The 15,216-nt window shown below is 31.8% G+C and overlaps 1 protein-coding gene across 4 annotated transcripts in view; it reads right to left on the bottom strand.

Moving 5' to 3' along the window:
* The window catches only part of DNAH5 (dynein axonemal heavy chain 5), a 392,301-nt gene that overhangs the window by 193,765 nt on the left and 183,320 nt on the right, over positions 1–15,216 (bottom strand). For 2 of the 4 annotated variants that reach the window (XM_074279122.1, XM_074279119.1), the window contains exons 17-22: positions 13,928–14,073; positions 10,463–10,622; positions 9,659–9,904; positions 8,426–8,616; positions 8,245–8,332; positions 525–658 (exon numbers count right to left, since the gene is read on the bottom strand). In XM_074279122.1, coding sequence (XP_074135223.1) covers positions 525–658; positions 8,245–8,332; positions 8,426–8,616; positions 9,659–9,904; positions 10,463–10,622; positions 13,928–14,073 — 965 coding nt within the window. The remainder of the gene's footprint in view (positions 1–524; positions 659–8,244; positions 8,333–8,425; positions 8,617–9,658; positions 9,905–10,462; positions 10,623–13,927; positions 14,074–15,216) is intronic. The other 2 variants (XM_074279121.1, XM_074279120.1) reach the window with 2 other exon arrangements.

The raw sequence follows: 15,216 nt of genomic DNA, 5'->3' as shown, positions 1-15,216 counted from the left end.
GTATTAGGTATTGAAATTAGTTTATCTAGTAAAGGAGGACATCTATCATGTGCCAGGTACTATGCTAAGCACTGCAAAGACAAAATAAAAAAAACAAATAAAAGTCATTACTCTCAAGTAACTTACAGTGTTTTCTTTTCCTTCCTCTGCCTTTTGAAATGTCTGATTAGCTTCTTCAAGATTCTGCTCAAATTCCTACACTTTCAAGAAAAATTTTCTGATTTCTTCAGTTACTAATGCCTTCTACCTCAAAATTATTTTGTCTGTTTTAGATGCATTTTATTGACTCATGAACATAATATACTAAGCCATTTTCCTCTCCTCAACCGGTCCTTTCTCAAGTTCCTAAGGCTTTGTACTATCTCATTTTTATATTTCTATATTTATTGAGGACCTCACATGGCTCCTGGCAACAAGACGTGTGTAATAAATCCTAGTTGATTGAAGGGTTCAACCTTCAGTCAGTTCAACCAAAGAGCCATGTTGCTTAAGGAAATGTCAGAGGACATATCGTATGAACTTACCTTTTTGGTAGAATTGATGATTGTGCTAAGCACAGAGACCAATTTAGCAATCTCTTTGTTGTCTGAAACACTCTTATAGTAATTCTTACTTTGCACAGGAATTGGTAAGTTGACAGATGCCATTTCAATGTTATCTAAAAGTTACAATAAAATAAAACTCCAGTTAAAACAAGTTATAAACGTCTCTTTAGGTCATATCTAAAATAAAAGTTGTTATGGTAATACTTCATAAAAAAATCTTTCTAATACATAACTGAATGCTGGGAATCAGTAACTATGGCAAAATCTTATCTTTAATATTTTTCATACAGTTGAAATGTTAGGAAAGCATAAATAAAAGGAAATTTTAAAAGTTATTAAAATTAACAAAATGAAACAAAGACACTAGACTGGCTTGCATTCACTTCTCTAGCTCATTTTACAGATAAGGAATTGAGGCAAATAGAATTAAGTATCTAAAGTCAGATTGGAAGAGTAGAATAAAAGAAAAAGAAAGAAAGTTAAAAAATGTCATGCTTCACTGTATTTAAACAATATCGATTCTCTTTAAGATGGCATACTTCATCATTAAACTTTTTGGAATTAACACTTCAACAAAATCAACAAATATTTTTAATTTCCTACTTAATACAAAATACATTGCTAGGCACATGTATAATTTATATATGATTACCTACTATCTCAGGAAAGGAAGAAGGGGGGGGGGATAGGGAGGGAAAGAGAGAATTCGCAACCCAAAACTTTTTTTAAAAATTTTTTAAATTGTTTTAACATGTAATTAAGGAAAAAATAAAATATATTATAAAAACTAAAATACAAACAAATGTACATAAGCATTCTAAAAGCCATATATTTATTTGAAAAAACCATATATTAATACCATTTAGTTTATTGTATGTGTATGTGTATATATATATATACACATATATAATTATATATTTCCCAATAACATTTTAATCTGATTCCTGAAGCACTTAGGGTGAGACCCATATTTGATGCCTCTGCTCTACATTTATTTTTTCTGTTCAGTTGTTTAAATAACATATGGCAAGTTTGTGAAGAAGAAACAAGATTAAAAACAAAGTAGTTCCTGCTTCCAGGAACTTTACTGACTTCTGGGAATACAACATCATGGGACTTGAAATCAAGGGAAGCTTCACAAAAGAGCTGACACCTATGCTAAAGGTAGCACTCATAGAACTCCTGGCACACAAAGAGGACCCTCACAAACAGGCACTCCAAGTTCAAAGTTCTCTGGAGGCTCACATTCACTCAGAATCTTAGCTCATAAGCCTTTTTTTTTTTTTTTTTTTTTTTTTTTTGCTTCTAGATGAAGCACTCATATGAAAGTAAATAAAGACATTTAAAGAATCAACATTGACATTCTCTTATTATTTTGTCCATCCCTTGTTCCTCCACTGTTCACATTTTGCTAATCCTCAGTCCTGGATGACCTCAACCCTCTTCCTCTTCTCTTCCTATTTTATGTTATTGAATGAGAGGAATGGGGGGAATGGGAAAATCATGCTATAAGGCTGTCTATTTTTAAGACAAATTCATGGTGAATTGCTTTTGAGACCTCACTGTTGCATTATAATTATTCTGTTTTTCCCTGGTTGGGTTTCTATTGATTAGTCCATAGAGGCTGTTCAAAAATCTTTCTGCTTTTGTCAGTCTTTCAATATGACCTCCATTCACAAATGAGCTAATGTACTTTTTCACTGGAAAAAAAAAATTCAAGGCCATCTACCAAGAGCTGATTTCCCCTATGCTACACCTAAAAACTCCTGTGTAAAATGAAGTCTTCTCCTCCTTAGTTCCTGTAACTGAGGAAGAATTTTTTTTCTTTGTTAATTCTAATCATTCTTCTTAGTCCCTGATTCTGTTCTTTACACAACCTCTATAAGAATGTTCTCTTGATAATTATTTTCCTGACATCTTCAATTTCATCATATAAACATGTCCAAGAGTATCTCATACTTAAAAAAGAAAAAAAGAAAAACTTATCCTTACCTTATAATCCTCTCATGTAATTTTCCTCCTCACTTCCAAACTCCTCACCTCCCACACATTTCTCAGCCTTTTTGTAAACTGTCTTCTGACCCCAGAACTTTCCTGATACTGATCTATTAAATGCTAAATCTGTGTGTAGGTGTGCCTTCTTTACCACTATTTGTATATATTATATAAACATATGGAATTGAATTTGTATACTCATAAATAATATATAACATATATATAGTAGACATAAAATATGTCTACTATATATGTGTATATATGTATACTATGACTCCTCAATATATCTCTAAAAGTATAACATGCACATAAAAGTTGTATATATACATATAATACATAACACATACATATTAGACATAGAACTATATTATCTACTATATATATGTGTGTATGTGTGTATATATGTGTGTGTGTATACTATGACTCCTCAATATATCTCTAGGATATAACATACATATAAAATTTATGTACACATACATATACACACATGTATATGTATAAAATTTTATCTCTTGAACTCAAGTTACTAATTATCAACTGTCTACTGATCAAAAAGTTATCCCAATGGCAATTGAAATTCAATATATTAAAAACAACTTATTCTCCACTTTCAAATAAATTTCTCAAAATTTTCCTATTAATGTTGGGGAGCTAAGCAGCTGAGTCATTTTTTTATTCTTCTCTCTCCTTCACATATATATCTAATCAGCCAAATTCTTTCAGTTCTCCCTCCACATTGTCTCTCCCATCTGTTACCTTCTGTCTGCTCACATAATCATTCAACTTTTTCAATTGCTTATAACATCTCCCCTGGGATGCTGCAATAGTCTTTTGATTGACTTCCTTGTTTCCAATGACCCCTCTACTCTATTCTCTATGCCAAACTGACATCTCTAAAGCACAGATCTAATCACAAAACTTTTCTGCTCAAAACAGTGTCAGTGGTCCACATTTGCTTCTGGGGTAAAATACAAATTCCTCATCCCTCCACTAGAGGCTATACACAATCTAGATCCAGTCTATCTTTCAAGTATTATCTCATATTACTCCACCTATGTTTCTACATTACAACCAGACTGGACTTCTTGCTATCCCACAAACTTCATATTTTGTCCCTCATCTCAGCACTCACAATTTTTTTCTCCTGAGAGAAAATGAGGCTCTTCACTCTGATTTGGAGTAAATGTGGAGCACCCTATTTTGAGGTCCCTGTGCAAAAGAGAGAAGAATGCTGTTGTAGGTACTGCATTTTTTTCAAGATCCAGCTCCTTTTCCTTTCCCAATTCCAAATCCTCAGGTGCCAATGATCCCTCCCTCCTCAATTACCATATTTAATTATCCATACATATGTTGTATGTATAAGACAGAAGATCTCAGACTGAAGAGGATACTTTTTTTTTTTCCTTTGTATCCCTATCATTTAGCACAGTTCCTAGAATGGGCTAAATAAATGTCTGTTGAGTTGAATTGAAATAAATGAATTAAAGAACTCTAAAGGTCTAAGCCTGAGTACTAGAAATTAATATTAATATAGAAAATTTAGTCCACAAAGCAGCTTTGAGGTGAAAGCTTTAAATTGGTTATATTTTAAGTTTCAGGGAACTAAATGAAAATTCAGAGTAGAGCCTGGATTTCTGGCACTAGTTGGAGATAGAGATAGTCTGCATAGCTTCAGTAATAAAGGTAAGTTCTATTTCTAGAGCTGCTACTAATTAGCTAACTGTGTGACCTTGGACAAGTCAAGCTGTCTGGATTAAGGATTACTAATTACTAGACAATAAAACTGGAAAATATAGTGTGATATTTAGAATCTTTAAAATATGTGGACTTTGACATTTAGTCAAATTAAAAACTGGCTAATAGTTCAATCTTCTGATTTTAATTTCTAACGAAGCTTGAAATAAGAGTCACAGGATCATAGGGACATGCAGTCAGAAAAACCTCTGACATTTTAGAATCACTGATATTTCAAAATTAAAAGGGACTTTTAGAGGCCATGCAATCTAATCAATATACCTGCAAAAGATTCTTTTGTATAGGTGACTAGTGCTATGCCAGTCTTAAGTTAAAGCCATCCAATTAGGTAAGGGCAATTATCTTCCAAATTCTAATTGTTAGGAAGTTTACCTTATTTCAAGCCTAAATTTGACTTTTTACAAATTCCAACTTTTCCTCCTAGATCTATTTTCTGAGGACAAACAAGACAAAAGTTCTCTCTTATGTGACTGCTTCTCAAATACTTGAAAAACACATGTCCTTCTAAGTCTTTTCTCTTACAGAAGAGCAATTTCAAATGTATCTTCCTCAGGTGACATGATCTTGAAGTCTTTAATTGTCCTCATTTTCTTACTCTCCAGATTACCAATGTCCTTCCTAAACTGAACAGCTCAAAATTGATAACAATATTGTTGATTTAGTCTGAACAAGAAGGAAAAAGAAAGGAATAAGCAAACATTTAACAACAAAGTACACATTTAACACACTATCCACTGCCACACCTAGCTCCCTCCTAGAAAGGACAAGACAGAATATGCTAATATTACAACTTCCTTATGCCCCTTATGATGCTTCCTAAAACCATAATAGCCTTTTTAGCTGCCATGCCATATCATTCTATTGACTCATATGCAATACAATTAGTTTCCTAGATTATTTTGAAATTGCTATCTAGTCATTACTTGTACTGTTTATACTTGAGAAATTTATTTTTTGTACCCAAGTATAAGATTTTTAATTTGTTCTTATTAAATTTTGCCTTAAAATTTTTGGCCGAATGTTCTAATCAACTCTGAGTTATCTACATATTCACCAAGCATTCTTTTTATTTGTAGCACTGGAGGAAAAATGTACCCAACAAAAAAAAATCAAATACATGTCCTTAGGCTGCTCAATTAAAACAACAAATATTTATTTTACATCAACTATATGCCAGATGGGCAACTAAGCGGGCACAATGAATGACTATCAGACCTGGAGTCAGAAAGAACCTTCAGCCTGAGTTCAAATCTGGCCTCACTCACTTACTTGCTACAGGACCCTGAAGTCATTTAAACTTGTTTGCCTCAGATTCTTCATCTGAAAAGCAGACTAGAAAAGAAAATGGCAATATATGCCAGTATTTTTGCCTAGAAAACCCTGATTGGGATCACAAAGATTAGGACACAACTGAAAGGATTGATAGGTAACATATGCCAGATGTTGTATGATAACCACTATGAATAAAGAGACAAAAAAGATAGATTGCCTGTATTCTTGGAGTTTATAGTCTCCTGGGAGAAAATAACATGTTCAGAGGTAAGTAAATACAAGATATATACAAAATAAATACAAAGAAATTTGGAATATGCAAACTAATAACATTTAGGTAAAGTTGTACTTGGGACTTCTATCCAAGTTGATACTGAATCACTACTGTGCCCATAAACAAATCCATCTTTGGGTCCAGCCTTGCAATTGGTTCCAGATCTAAGCCATATCTGTTCATCTTTTCTATGAAAACATGAGAATTTTATCAAACCTAACCCAACACATAATACTGAGCTCTAGATAGATCAAATAATTTGACCAAGATCACATAGATAGTAAAGGAATATCTGAATTCAAATCTCCTAATCCCAACCCACGTGCTGTTTCTATTATACTAAATGTTATATAGTATATCCTTTCTCTTCTCATTTCTTATATGATGAATTATATGGCAGGAAAATCCTTGATTACATGTTGTATATGAGTACATGTGAGTTATAGGCTATAAGTATGTAGATATATATGTGTGTATATATATATATATATATGCATATTTAGCTTAGTAACTGGGTGGGTGGGTGAGAAAGAGAACTGAGTTATTTATAATAATTTTGTCTTGCCAACGAGAAAGTACTTCAAGTTTCTTCCACCTCCTCATAATTCAAACTCTTTCAAAACAAGCTCTGAGAAAAAAATATAGGAAAAGCAAAAACTTTTGAACTGTGAATTTGTGTATTTTGTTTCTTCCTCTCATTTTCATAGTACCCCTTTTCACTTGTTATAGCTTGATAAGTGTGAACTGTTCTCAAGTTTTGCTGAATAGGTATATATAATTTTTAGCAGGGAAATTAGTATAACAAAATTTCCTTGCAACAAAATAATTTGGAAGTCATATGCAGGTTGAAATAAGGGAATTTAATGGCCTCTACTTGCCTGAAAATCTCAGAAAATCACCAATTCAAGGTCAGAGGACTAATAGATAACTCATAAAATGGAAGGAGAATTCTGTAATAATCTAAATGTATGAAGAAGTATTATTTAAAAGGATGGAAATGAACTATGGCTGACCTCTGCTGAGGCTAGTACAATCTCAAGAATAATATGAAACTCTAAATAGTACTGAGCTATAACTCCAAATTCAAGTTCCAAAGAAGATATTAAAGAGTAAGAAGAAATCTCTTAATAGCTAACATAGTACCAACATGATTCTCAATTCACAGAAGCAAACTGAATAGTATAATCTCAATCAGATGCATTTCAGCTGAACTATTTAAAATCCTAAAAGATAATGCTTTAAAGTGCTGCACTTGTTATGCCAATAAATTCAGAAAAAGTCAGTCTACCTCCATATATATATACATATATTTATAAATTTTTGCTGAGGCTGGGGTTAAGTGACTTGCCCAGAATTACACAGCTAGGAAGTATTAAGTGTCTGAGGCCACTTTTGAACTCAGGTCCTTCTGACTTCAGGGCTGGAGCTCTATCCACTGCACCACCTAGCTGACTCCACATTCTAATCTTAAAAAAGGACAATGCCAAATAATATTCTAAAAATATTAAATAAAGAAAATTAGAACATGAAATACATTACTTATATAAGGTAATTTTTATATAATAGGCAATTTATCAATAAATGAGATAAACAAAGATAAACAAAACAAATGAGAAAAGTTAGGTAAAAAATGGAATTTCAATTACATTAAATTTGGATTTTTCCGTATAAATACAATAAATACAGCCTAGTTCAGATGGAAAGCAGGAAACTGGGGGTAAGCTTTTGTAGATAGTTTATCAAATAAAGTTCTCATATTAAAAATATATAAAAAACTTTGTCAAATCTATAAGAATACAAGTCATTCCCCAATTGATAAATGATCAAAGGATATGTCTAGTAGTAATATTTGGCTGTGGAAGTTGGACTATTAAAAACAAAAGTTGTGCACTCCACTATTGATGTTTTCAAATTGTGGTTTTAGAAATGACTTTTGAAAATCTTTTGAACAACCAGGAGATCAAATTAATCAATACTTTAAAAAAATTTAATTCACACTATTCATTGGGAAAACATGATGTTGAAGCTTAAAAACTTTGGCCATTTAATGATTGAAAAAACAGGACACATTGGAAAAGACTGATGGTAGAAAAGATTGAAAGCAAAAGGAGGAAACAATAAAGGATGAGATAGATGGTGTCATGGAAACCAAGAATATGAGCTTTTTCAGTCTTAGACAGATACAAGAGGACAGAAGAGATTGGCATGCTATGATCCAAGAAGGTCATATAAAAACAACCACCTTAATTAGTGTTTATTTTCATTATTACTATAAATGAGAGTGATGTTTCAAACAACTAATAATAAATAATAGTTAGAAGTCTACTAAATTTTAGAATTTAAAAAATAGTATCAATCTTGTCTCACATTTCTTGTTGCCAAAAGAAACAAAAAACTAATTACCTTGAGTTCCAGTCTCACCTATGTCATCCTCTGAATCACTTTCTTTGTTGTTTCTCAGGTTGACGATTTTTCTTTCAAGCAGCTTTTTCTATAAGGAATAAAGCATTATTTTCATCCCTCCAAAATTACTAATGATTTCAAAAATTCTAATGTAAATGGATTACTTCAGTTCCAAACTCACTGTGGACAAACGTTCTTTACTCCATTGTCCAACTCCTTTCATGACAGTAATGATACATTCCACTGCTCTGTTAAGAGTCTGCTGTACATCATCCAGAACTGGAGCCATGGAAATATTTGGGATTGACAAGATGATGTTTGCCCTAAAAATGGGGAGGTTGTTCTGCTTTGGCTTAGATGGGTTTTCACTGTCTGAATTAACAGAAAACAAGGCAAAGACTTAACTTTATAAATATATGGTTAATCTCATTTTTTCACTGAAATACTAATCTAAATAATGGTAATAATGATTAAGCAGAATTCCATGTTACTTTTTAAAGAAACTTTTCAGACTTCAATTATTAATATGTACGTTTTTAATACTTTTTCATTTTCTAAATTGCCTTATTACTATGTACATTTTTAAACAATAAGATCCTTGAGATTTGAACCATGTTTATTCCATCTTTCTTTTCCTCTTCAGGCAAGGGTTTTTTGGCATGTAGTTGGTATTTAAGTTTTAAAAATTGAATTCTAAACATGATGACCTATATTTATTCCTATTAAGGAAAATCTACTCTCTAAAAGTCAGCTATATTCTGAAATAATTGTGCAAATTATCATTTTATTGATACTTAACAAAGATCATTATCATAAAGAAAAAATTATAAAATACATATTAATTAGTAAACTCTTAATAATCTCTAAAAAGACTTAATAAATAAGCTGTTAAATATAGGAATAAATATAAGAATAAAATAAATTTTGAAAAAACTCACTAAAATTGTGTAACAGAAAAAGTAATAGCAATCTTATTTAGCATTGCTGACTTTTTAAAAAACTCATTAATATCAATGTGGGGATATTTCTCATAAAGCTCTCCCTCCAAAGCAATGTACTGACTAGTACTGAAAGAGGAGTATCTATCCATTAGAGTGTAAGGTCCTTTATGCAGCCCACTGGGTTAGGGCAAATGGGCTGAGGGGTGGAGACAGAGTATTGTGAGCTTTTGTTTTTACAATGTTGGGCCCTTCAACAGTCTGAGGAACAGTGAACAGGCCTTCTATTTTAAAAGTTTGAGGACCACTGCAGACCATCTCCTAGACTTGCAGATTTCCCATCATTAACAAACCAATCATAAAATACATTGAGTCAGATTGCTGAAGATGTCCCATGATAAATATATCAATATAAGACAGCCTGGTCATTGACTTAAATAGCGAGTTAGCCAAAAAGAAAACTGTAAGATTATTACCTCTGAAGTTAATCGTGTTGGAAGAATAAATACGTTTACGAATGGCCTCTAAGGCATTCCGAGTAACCTTCAAAAGAGCATCAATGTTTTGGTGGTTGAAATGGGAAAGCAATTCACAAGCTTGTTCCTCTAAGATAGCATTCTCTTTCTTCTTTCTCCTGAGTATTGAAGGAGGGAGCTTAACTCTAGTCTGACTGGCATTAAGAGAAGATGTTAGACTTTCTGTATTTCCTCGATCTTCACCTGCTGTAACAAAACCAAGGAAAATAAATAACATAAAAGAGTAACTTTGAATAAAGAAGAAAAGAAGAAAAGTAATAGGATATAATTGAAGAAACTATAAGCAATGAAAGATAGAAGATAAATGAGATGAGGGAAAAGTATATAAAGTATTGAATTTGGAGTCAGTGAAACCTAAATTAATTTCTTCTTGAATAATGAAAAGCTTGATCTATTTTAAGACCAAATAGCATATTGTGTTATGAAATACTTTGAGGAATTTTATATAAATTGTAAGTATTTTAAATATTATAATTCATGTAGTTGGTTTATAAAAACCTTTTATATAAACTGAAACCTACAAATTATAATTACTAAAGATTAAAGAATATTGTCAAATCGATTAGCATTTTCATTTCCACAAGTGTTTTCTGATAATAAACATCTTTATGCCTCAGGAAGAGTGCTCCAAAAAGACTGAAAAAAACTTTTGATATCATACATATATAAACCTAATATTAAGGCCTGAATAAATTATTGTATTAACATAGAAAAACAAAGTACTGACATTAACAATTCTCTCACCTGTATTTTCACTTCCTGAATCAACTTGTTTCCCAATTAAAGTTTTTTCTCTTGTAGACTGCACTTCCCAATCCAGTAACATATTTATTAGTTCATTGACTGCCTCTTCTACTAATGAACTCTTTAGATGTAGTATCTGAGCACCATTAACACAAAGGTCCTGTTAGAATAAGCAAAATTGGTATGTATTGTTGGTAGCCCAATTTTATGTACATGTCAGTGAGCCTCAGATCAATGGGAGCTATCTCCATAGTAATCAATTACCTCCTTTTTTTTTCATGCTTGTAGGTAAATATTGTTTATAAAACCAGAACTAAGTTGCAAGGGAATGTAAAGAGAAAATAAGAAGCAACATGAATCTTAACACCACTCCTGGAAAAATTCATTAATTATCTATGCTTCTCGTGTACTTTTAGTAAGCAACATCTTCTGATACAAAAAAAGAAAAAATATACATTTTAAGAATCATACTCTCCAATATTCTCTAGTTGATGCCTTTCTCTGACTTTCTTCAAGCTCCAAATCAATTCTAATGGCCTTCCTCTAATCATGATATTTCTCCTAACTTATACTGTATTAAATGTCTAACTTAAAGTTTACAGTAGTTTACATGCAACTACTTACAGAGGAAATTTTCTAAGGTTATTTAATTCAAAATTATAATAAACTATAAAGAGTCCATATTTGTTTTGCAGGAGTAAGGCTCTTTTTTTCATTATGTACTTTTTTAGGGAACAAAATTCAATGTTTTTTTTGGTTCTCATACTCTTTTCCAATGTATTTGATATTAGAAACTTCACCACTGTCATCATCATCCTAGTGAAACTCCCTCCTCCTTTCTCTTCTATAATCAATCAACAATGAACCAATTAATGTACTGTTCTGTTTTTTTATTTATATCTGGATATTCTCCCTTAAATGTCAAACTTGATATCATAGTAAATAAGCGGGAAGGGACCCCCAAGGTCCTATACTCCATACTACACAGGTAGAAGAATCTGTTCAATATACATACTGAAGTGGTCATTTGGTCTTTGCCTGAAAACTGGACCATTCCACTTCTAGATAGCTCTGATTATTTAAAAAATATATTTTTCCTGGCACTGAGCCTAAATTTATTTTTTACAACTTCTTACAATGTTCCCATTTATATTCTCTGGAGCTATGGCAAACAAATCTAATTCTTTTTTCATGTGACAACCCTTCAAATCTTTGGAAACATATGTGATATTACACTGAGCCATCTTTACTCCAGGCTACAGAGACTCACTATGATCTTAAGGCCTTTCACCATTGCCTTTCAATTTGTTTGGCTACACTCCAATTTATCAAAATGTCTTTCTTAGAATGTGGTAAGCAAAACTGTACATAATACTAAAGGTGGAAGTTGACCACAACAGAGTATCAACAATACTTTCATCATTCTGGGGATAGCTAGATGGCATAGTGACCTGAACAGGAAAACTGGAGTTCACCTTTGGACTCAGACAGACAAGAAAGTTTTTCCAGCACATAAAATGACAGCAAAGAGAAAATTATCAAGAGTTCTTTCAAGGGGCAGTTAGATAGCACCACGCCTGAGGTCAGGAGGACCTGAATTCAAATCTGTCTTCTGACACAACACTTCATGGTTATGTGACTCTGAGCAAATCAATTAACCCCAACTGTCTCAATAACAATAAAAAAAGGAGTTCTTTCAGTTCCATTTCTGACAAATCTTAGCTATATGACTCTGGTCAATCATTTTATATCTCAGTGCCCTGTCAAGCCTGTAAGACTATAAATTAGAGACCAACTGATGCACTGCATGGAGAATTTCCCAAGTGATATCACAGATAATGTAGAAATAAAATTTTAATCAGTAAATTAATAAACATGTATAAGGCACTAACTATGTACCCAGCACTGTGATAAGATCTTGGGATATAAAAAGATACAAAATATTCTCACCCTCAGGAAGCTTACAGTTTAATGAAAATACTTATATTAATTTGTTAGGATTCTTAAAGATGTTATGGGCCAGAATTTGAGACAAGATAATCTTCTTAGTTCAAACCTTTCCAGTATTCTGGAAACTCTAATCACTAAGTTTATAAATTAGGGAAGAATTATTGAACTGCCTAGATACGGAAAGTTCCTCATATCACTGAAACCATGGACAAGAGGAAATAAAATTTTAATAGCAAATGAAAATATCTAAATTAATTAATTATTCATAAAATGATGTCTTTGTGGGGAAAGCATACCATTAAATTCCTATCTTTAGTCACCTATAATTTCATCAGTTTGAGTTTTCCTTTCAATGATCATATTACAATCCTCCCACAATTTATTTAATAGTTTTTCTAAGTTTGTATCTGAAAAATTCATCACCCAATGGCTACCTGGATAACGAGTCTCTCAGCTCTGAATTAGCTTACTCTTTCTCAGAAAACAGACCTACCATGATCTAGAGTCAGACCCATACATACAGCTTTCCTGCTTAATAAAATTCAGTGAAGCAGTATCATGCTGGTGCCTTTGAAGAACCATTGTCATCAAAGTCAACATCGAAATTAGTCATGTTAGTATGCATTATAACTTTGCCCCTTAGGGCATGATTAGTTTTTAAAAATTGAATTAGCAAAGAAATAGCAGTAATTCAATAAATTACAATCTTTTAATACCTTCTTTTTCCTCTTTTGGTAATCACAATTTCATGAAAGAATAGTAATTCAATTTAATTCAACATATATTTATTAAGTCCTTATTATGTATCAAGCACTGTCTTGACAAAATGGGAAGGAAATTCAATTTTATTTTGTAGAAGAAGAACTGATGCAAGCAAAATTCGGTGACTTGCTCAGATACCTAGCAAGTGTCTGAAGCTGGACTTGAACTCAGATCTTCCAGATTCCAACGCCATTATCCACTATATCACATAAGTGCTTTCTGTCACTGTCTGACTTCCTATCATTGTCAAGCTCTTAATATTTGTTGAATAAATAAACTGTAACCTATACTATTAAAAGCAATATTTAAAATTATCTTGTTTCCAAAAGAAGATTTGTAATTACTTTAATATAATTGTTTCATAAATATTGTAATGGCTCTAATGAAGTGTTTAAAGTATAAATTAAAATAAATGTAGTACCACATCTAGTTAGACTCAGGTTATTCTAAGTTCTATAAAATATTTTTTCTCTTTAAAGGAAAAAAACTTCCAAACAACATTTCCTACTGAATTGAGAAAGTATACCTTATAGCAACTTCAGCTAATAGTGAAAGTGATATCTTATAAATGTCTTTGAGTGACTCTTCCATTATCTTTTCCTTTTTCATTTTTAAACACCTCATCTGTAAATGATCTAAAAAAATAATAATTGATTTAGATAAGCCCTGAATTCATATTATATTTCATGAAGTAACCATAACTTTTAGGAAAAATAATCACAAACTATTTTTAAATGAAGAATTGATCTTAACCTTTGTCATTTGGAGAAACTCTTCACAGGTAAGTGGCTCATCTTCAGGAAGTTTGCAAAGAGGCACAAGACTCATTTCTTCTAGAACAGCATCAATGCGATAGTCTACCAGGTCATTGACCCGATCAAGAAGCAATTCTACCTCACCTTTTGAAATGAAAAAGCATCATCAAAGAAGAATGAAGAATATATTTTGCAAAAATTAAAACAAAAATAACCATCAAAAACAGTATTCAAGCCAATTTTTAAATAAGAGTGTCTATAAGTGGTAAAAAAAAAAATTATGATGATTTACAGCTCTTTTGTAATTTCTCCAATGAAATTTGCATGTCTAAAGTCCATGAAAGAAAAGGTTATTTGTAACATGTTTTTAGTTATTATTTCAATTAAAAACAATAAAGCACAGTGAACGCTGTTATGTGACTGTCTTAGAAATATAAAAACAACTTTAGATTTTTGCTAGAGATTTCCCTTGGTCACATTACTTCCCTAAAGGAAAAAAAAAAAAGCTTAAATCAAAAATTGTAAATTAGTACAAAATATCCATGATGCATCAAAATTATTTATGTAGTTCCTTAAATAATTTCTTTCATCAAATTTTCACCAATCACCAAGATAACATAGAAGTTAACATTTTTAATCTTAAGACAACAAACTCAGGAGCCCACACAAGATTCTTCTATACTATTACATACCTATGCCATAAGTTATTCAATCATTCCCCAGCTGAAGGGATTCCTTCATTCTCTATGTTTATGTTAAAAATATTCCATATACACATGCTCACAATAATTCACCATATAATTTATATCAGCTGTCTTTGAATTGGAAAAAAAAAGAAGTTTTTGCTTCACAAAAAAAAAGTTAACTTTACTCCACCATTGTTTTCTAAATCTAAATTGGAAAAATAAAATGTACAATAGAATCATGGTGAAAAAATTGATTTCTTCCAAAATCACCACAAATTTTCAAAGGAAAATAAGATTCCTCTTAGAAGCCTATCAGGAAAAACTTGATGTAAAAAAAATTTTTTTACAGTTAATGTTTCCTTCCTGTTTTCACACAGTTTATCCTACTCTCTCTTTTTTTATCCTACTCTCTCTTTTTTTACCCTGCCCATTCCCCTAAGTGCTTTGTTTTTGAGTTTTATTTTTCAGGAGGTCATTGATGAATGTTTCCTTCCTGTTTTCACACAGTTTATCCTACTCTCTCTTTTTTTACCCTGCCCATTCCCCTAAGTGCTTTGTTTTTGAGTTTTATTTTTCAGGAGGTCATTGATGAACTCTTTCA

Source organism: Sminthopsis crassicaudata, chromosome 1 (assembly GCF_048593235.1).
Source record: "Sminthopsis crassicaudata isolate SCR6 chromosome 1, ASM4859323v1, whole genome shotgun sequence".
In the NCBI taxonomy this organism is placed as follows: Eukaryota; Metazoa; Chordata; class Mammalia; order Dasyuromorphia; family Dasyuridae; genus Sminthopsis; species Sminthopsis crassicaudata.
The sequence above is the reverse complement of the archived record's forward strand: the minus strand, read 5'-3'. Positions and strand labels throughout refer to the sequence as shown.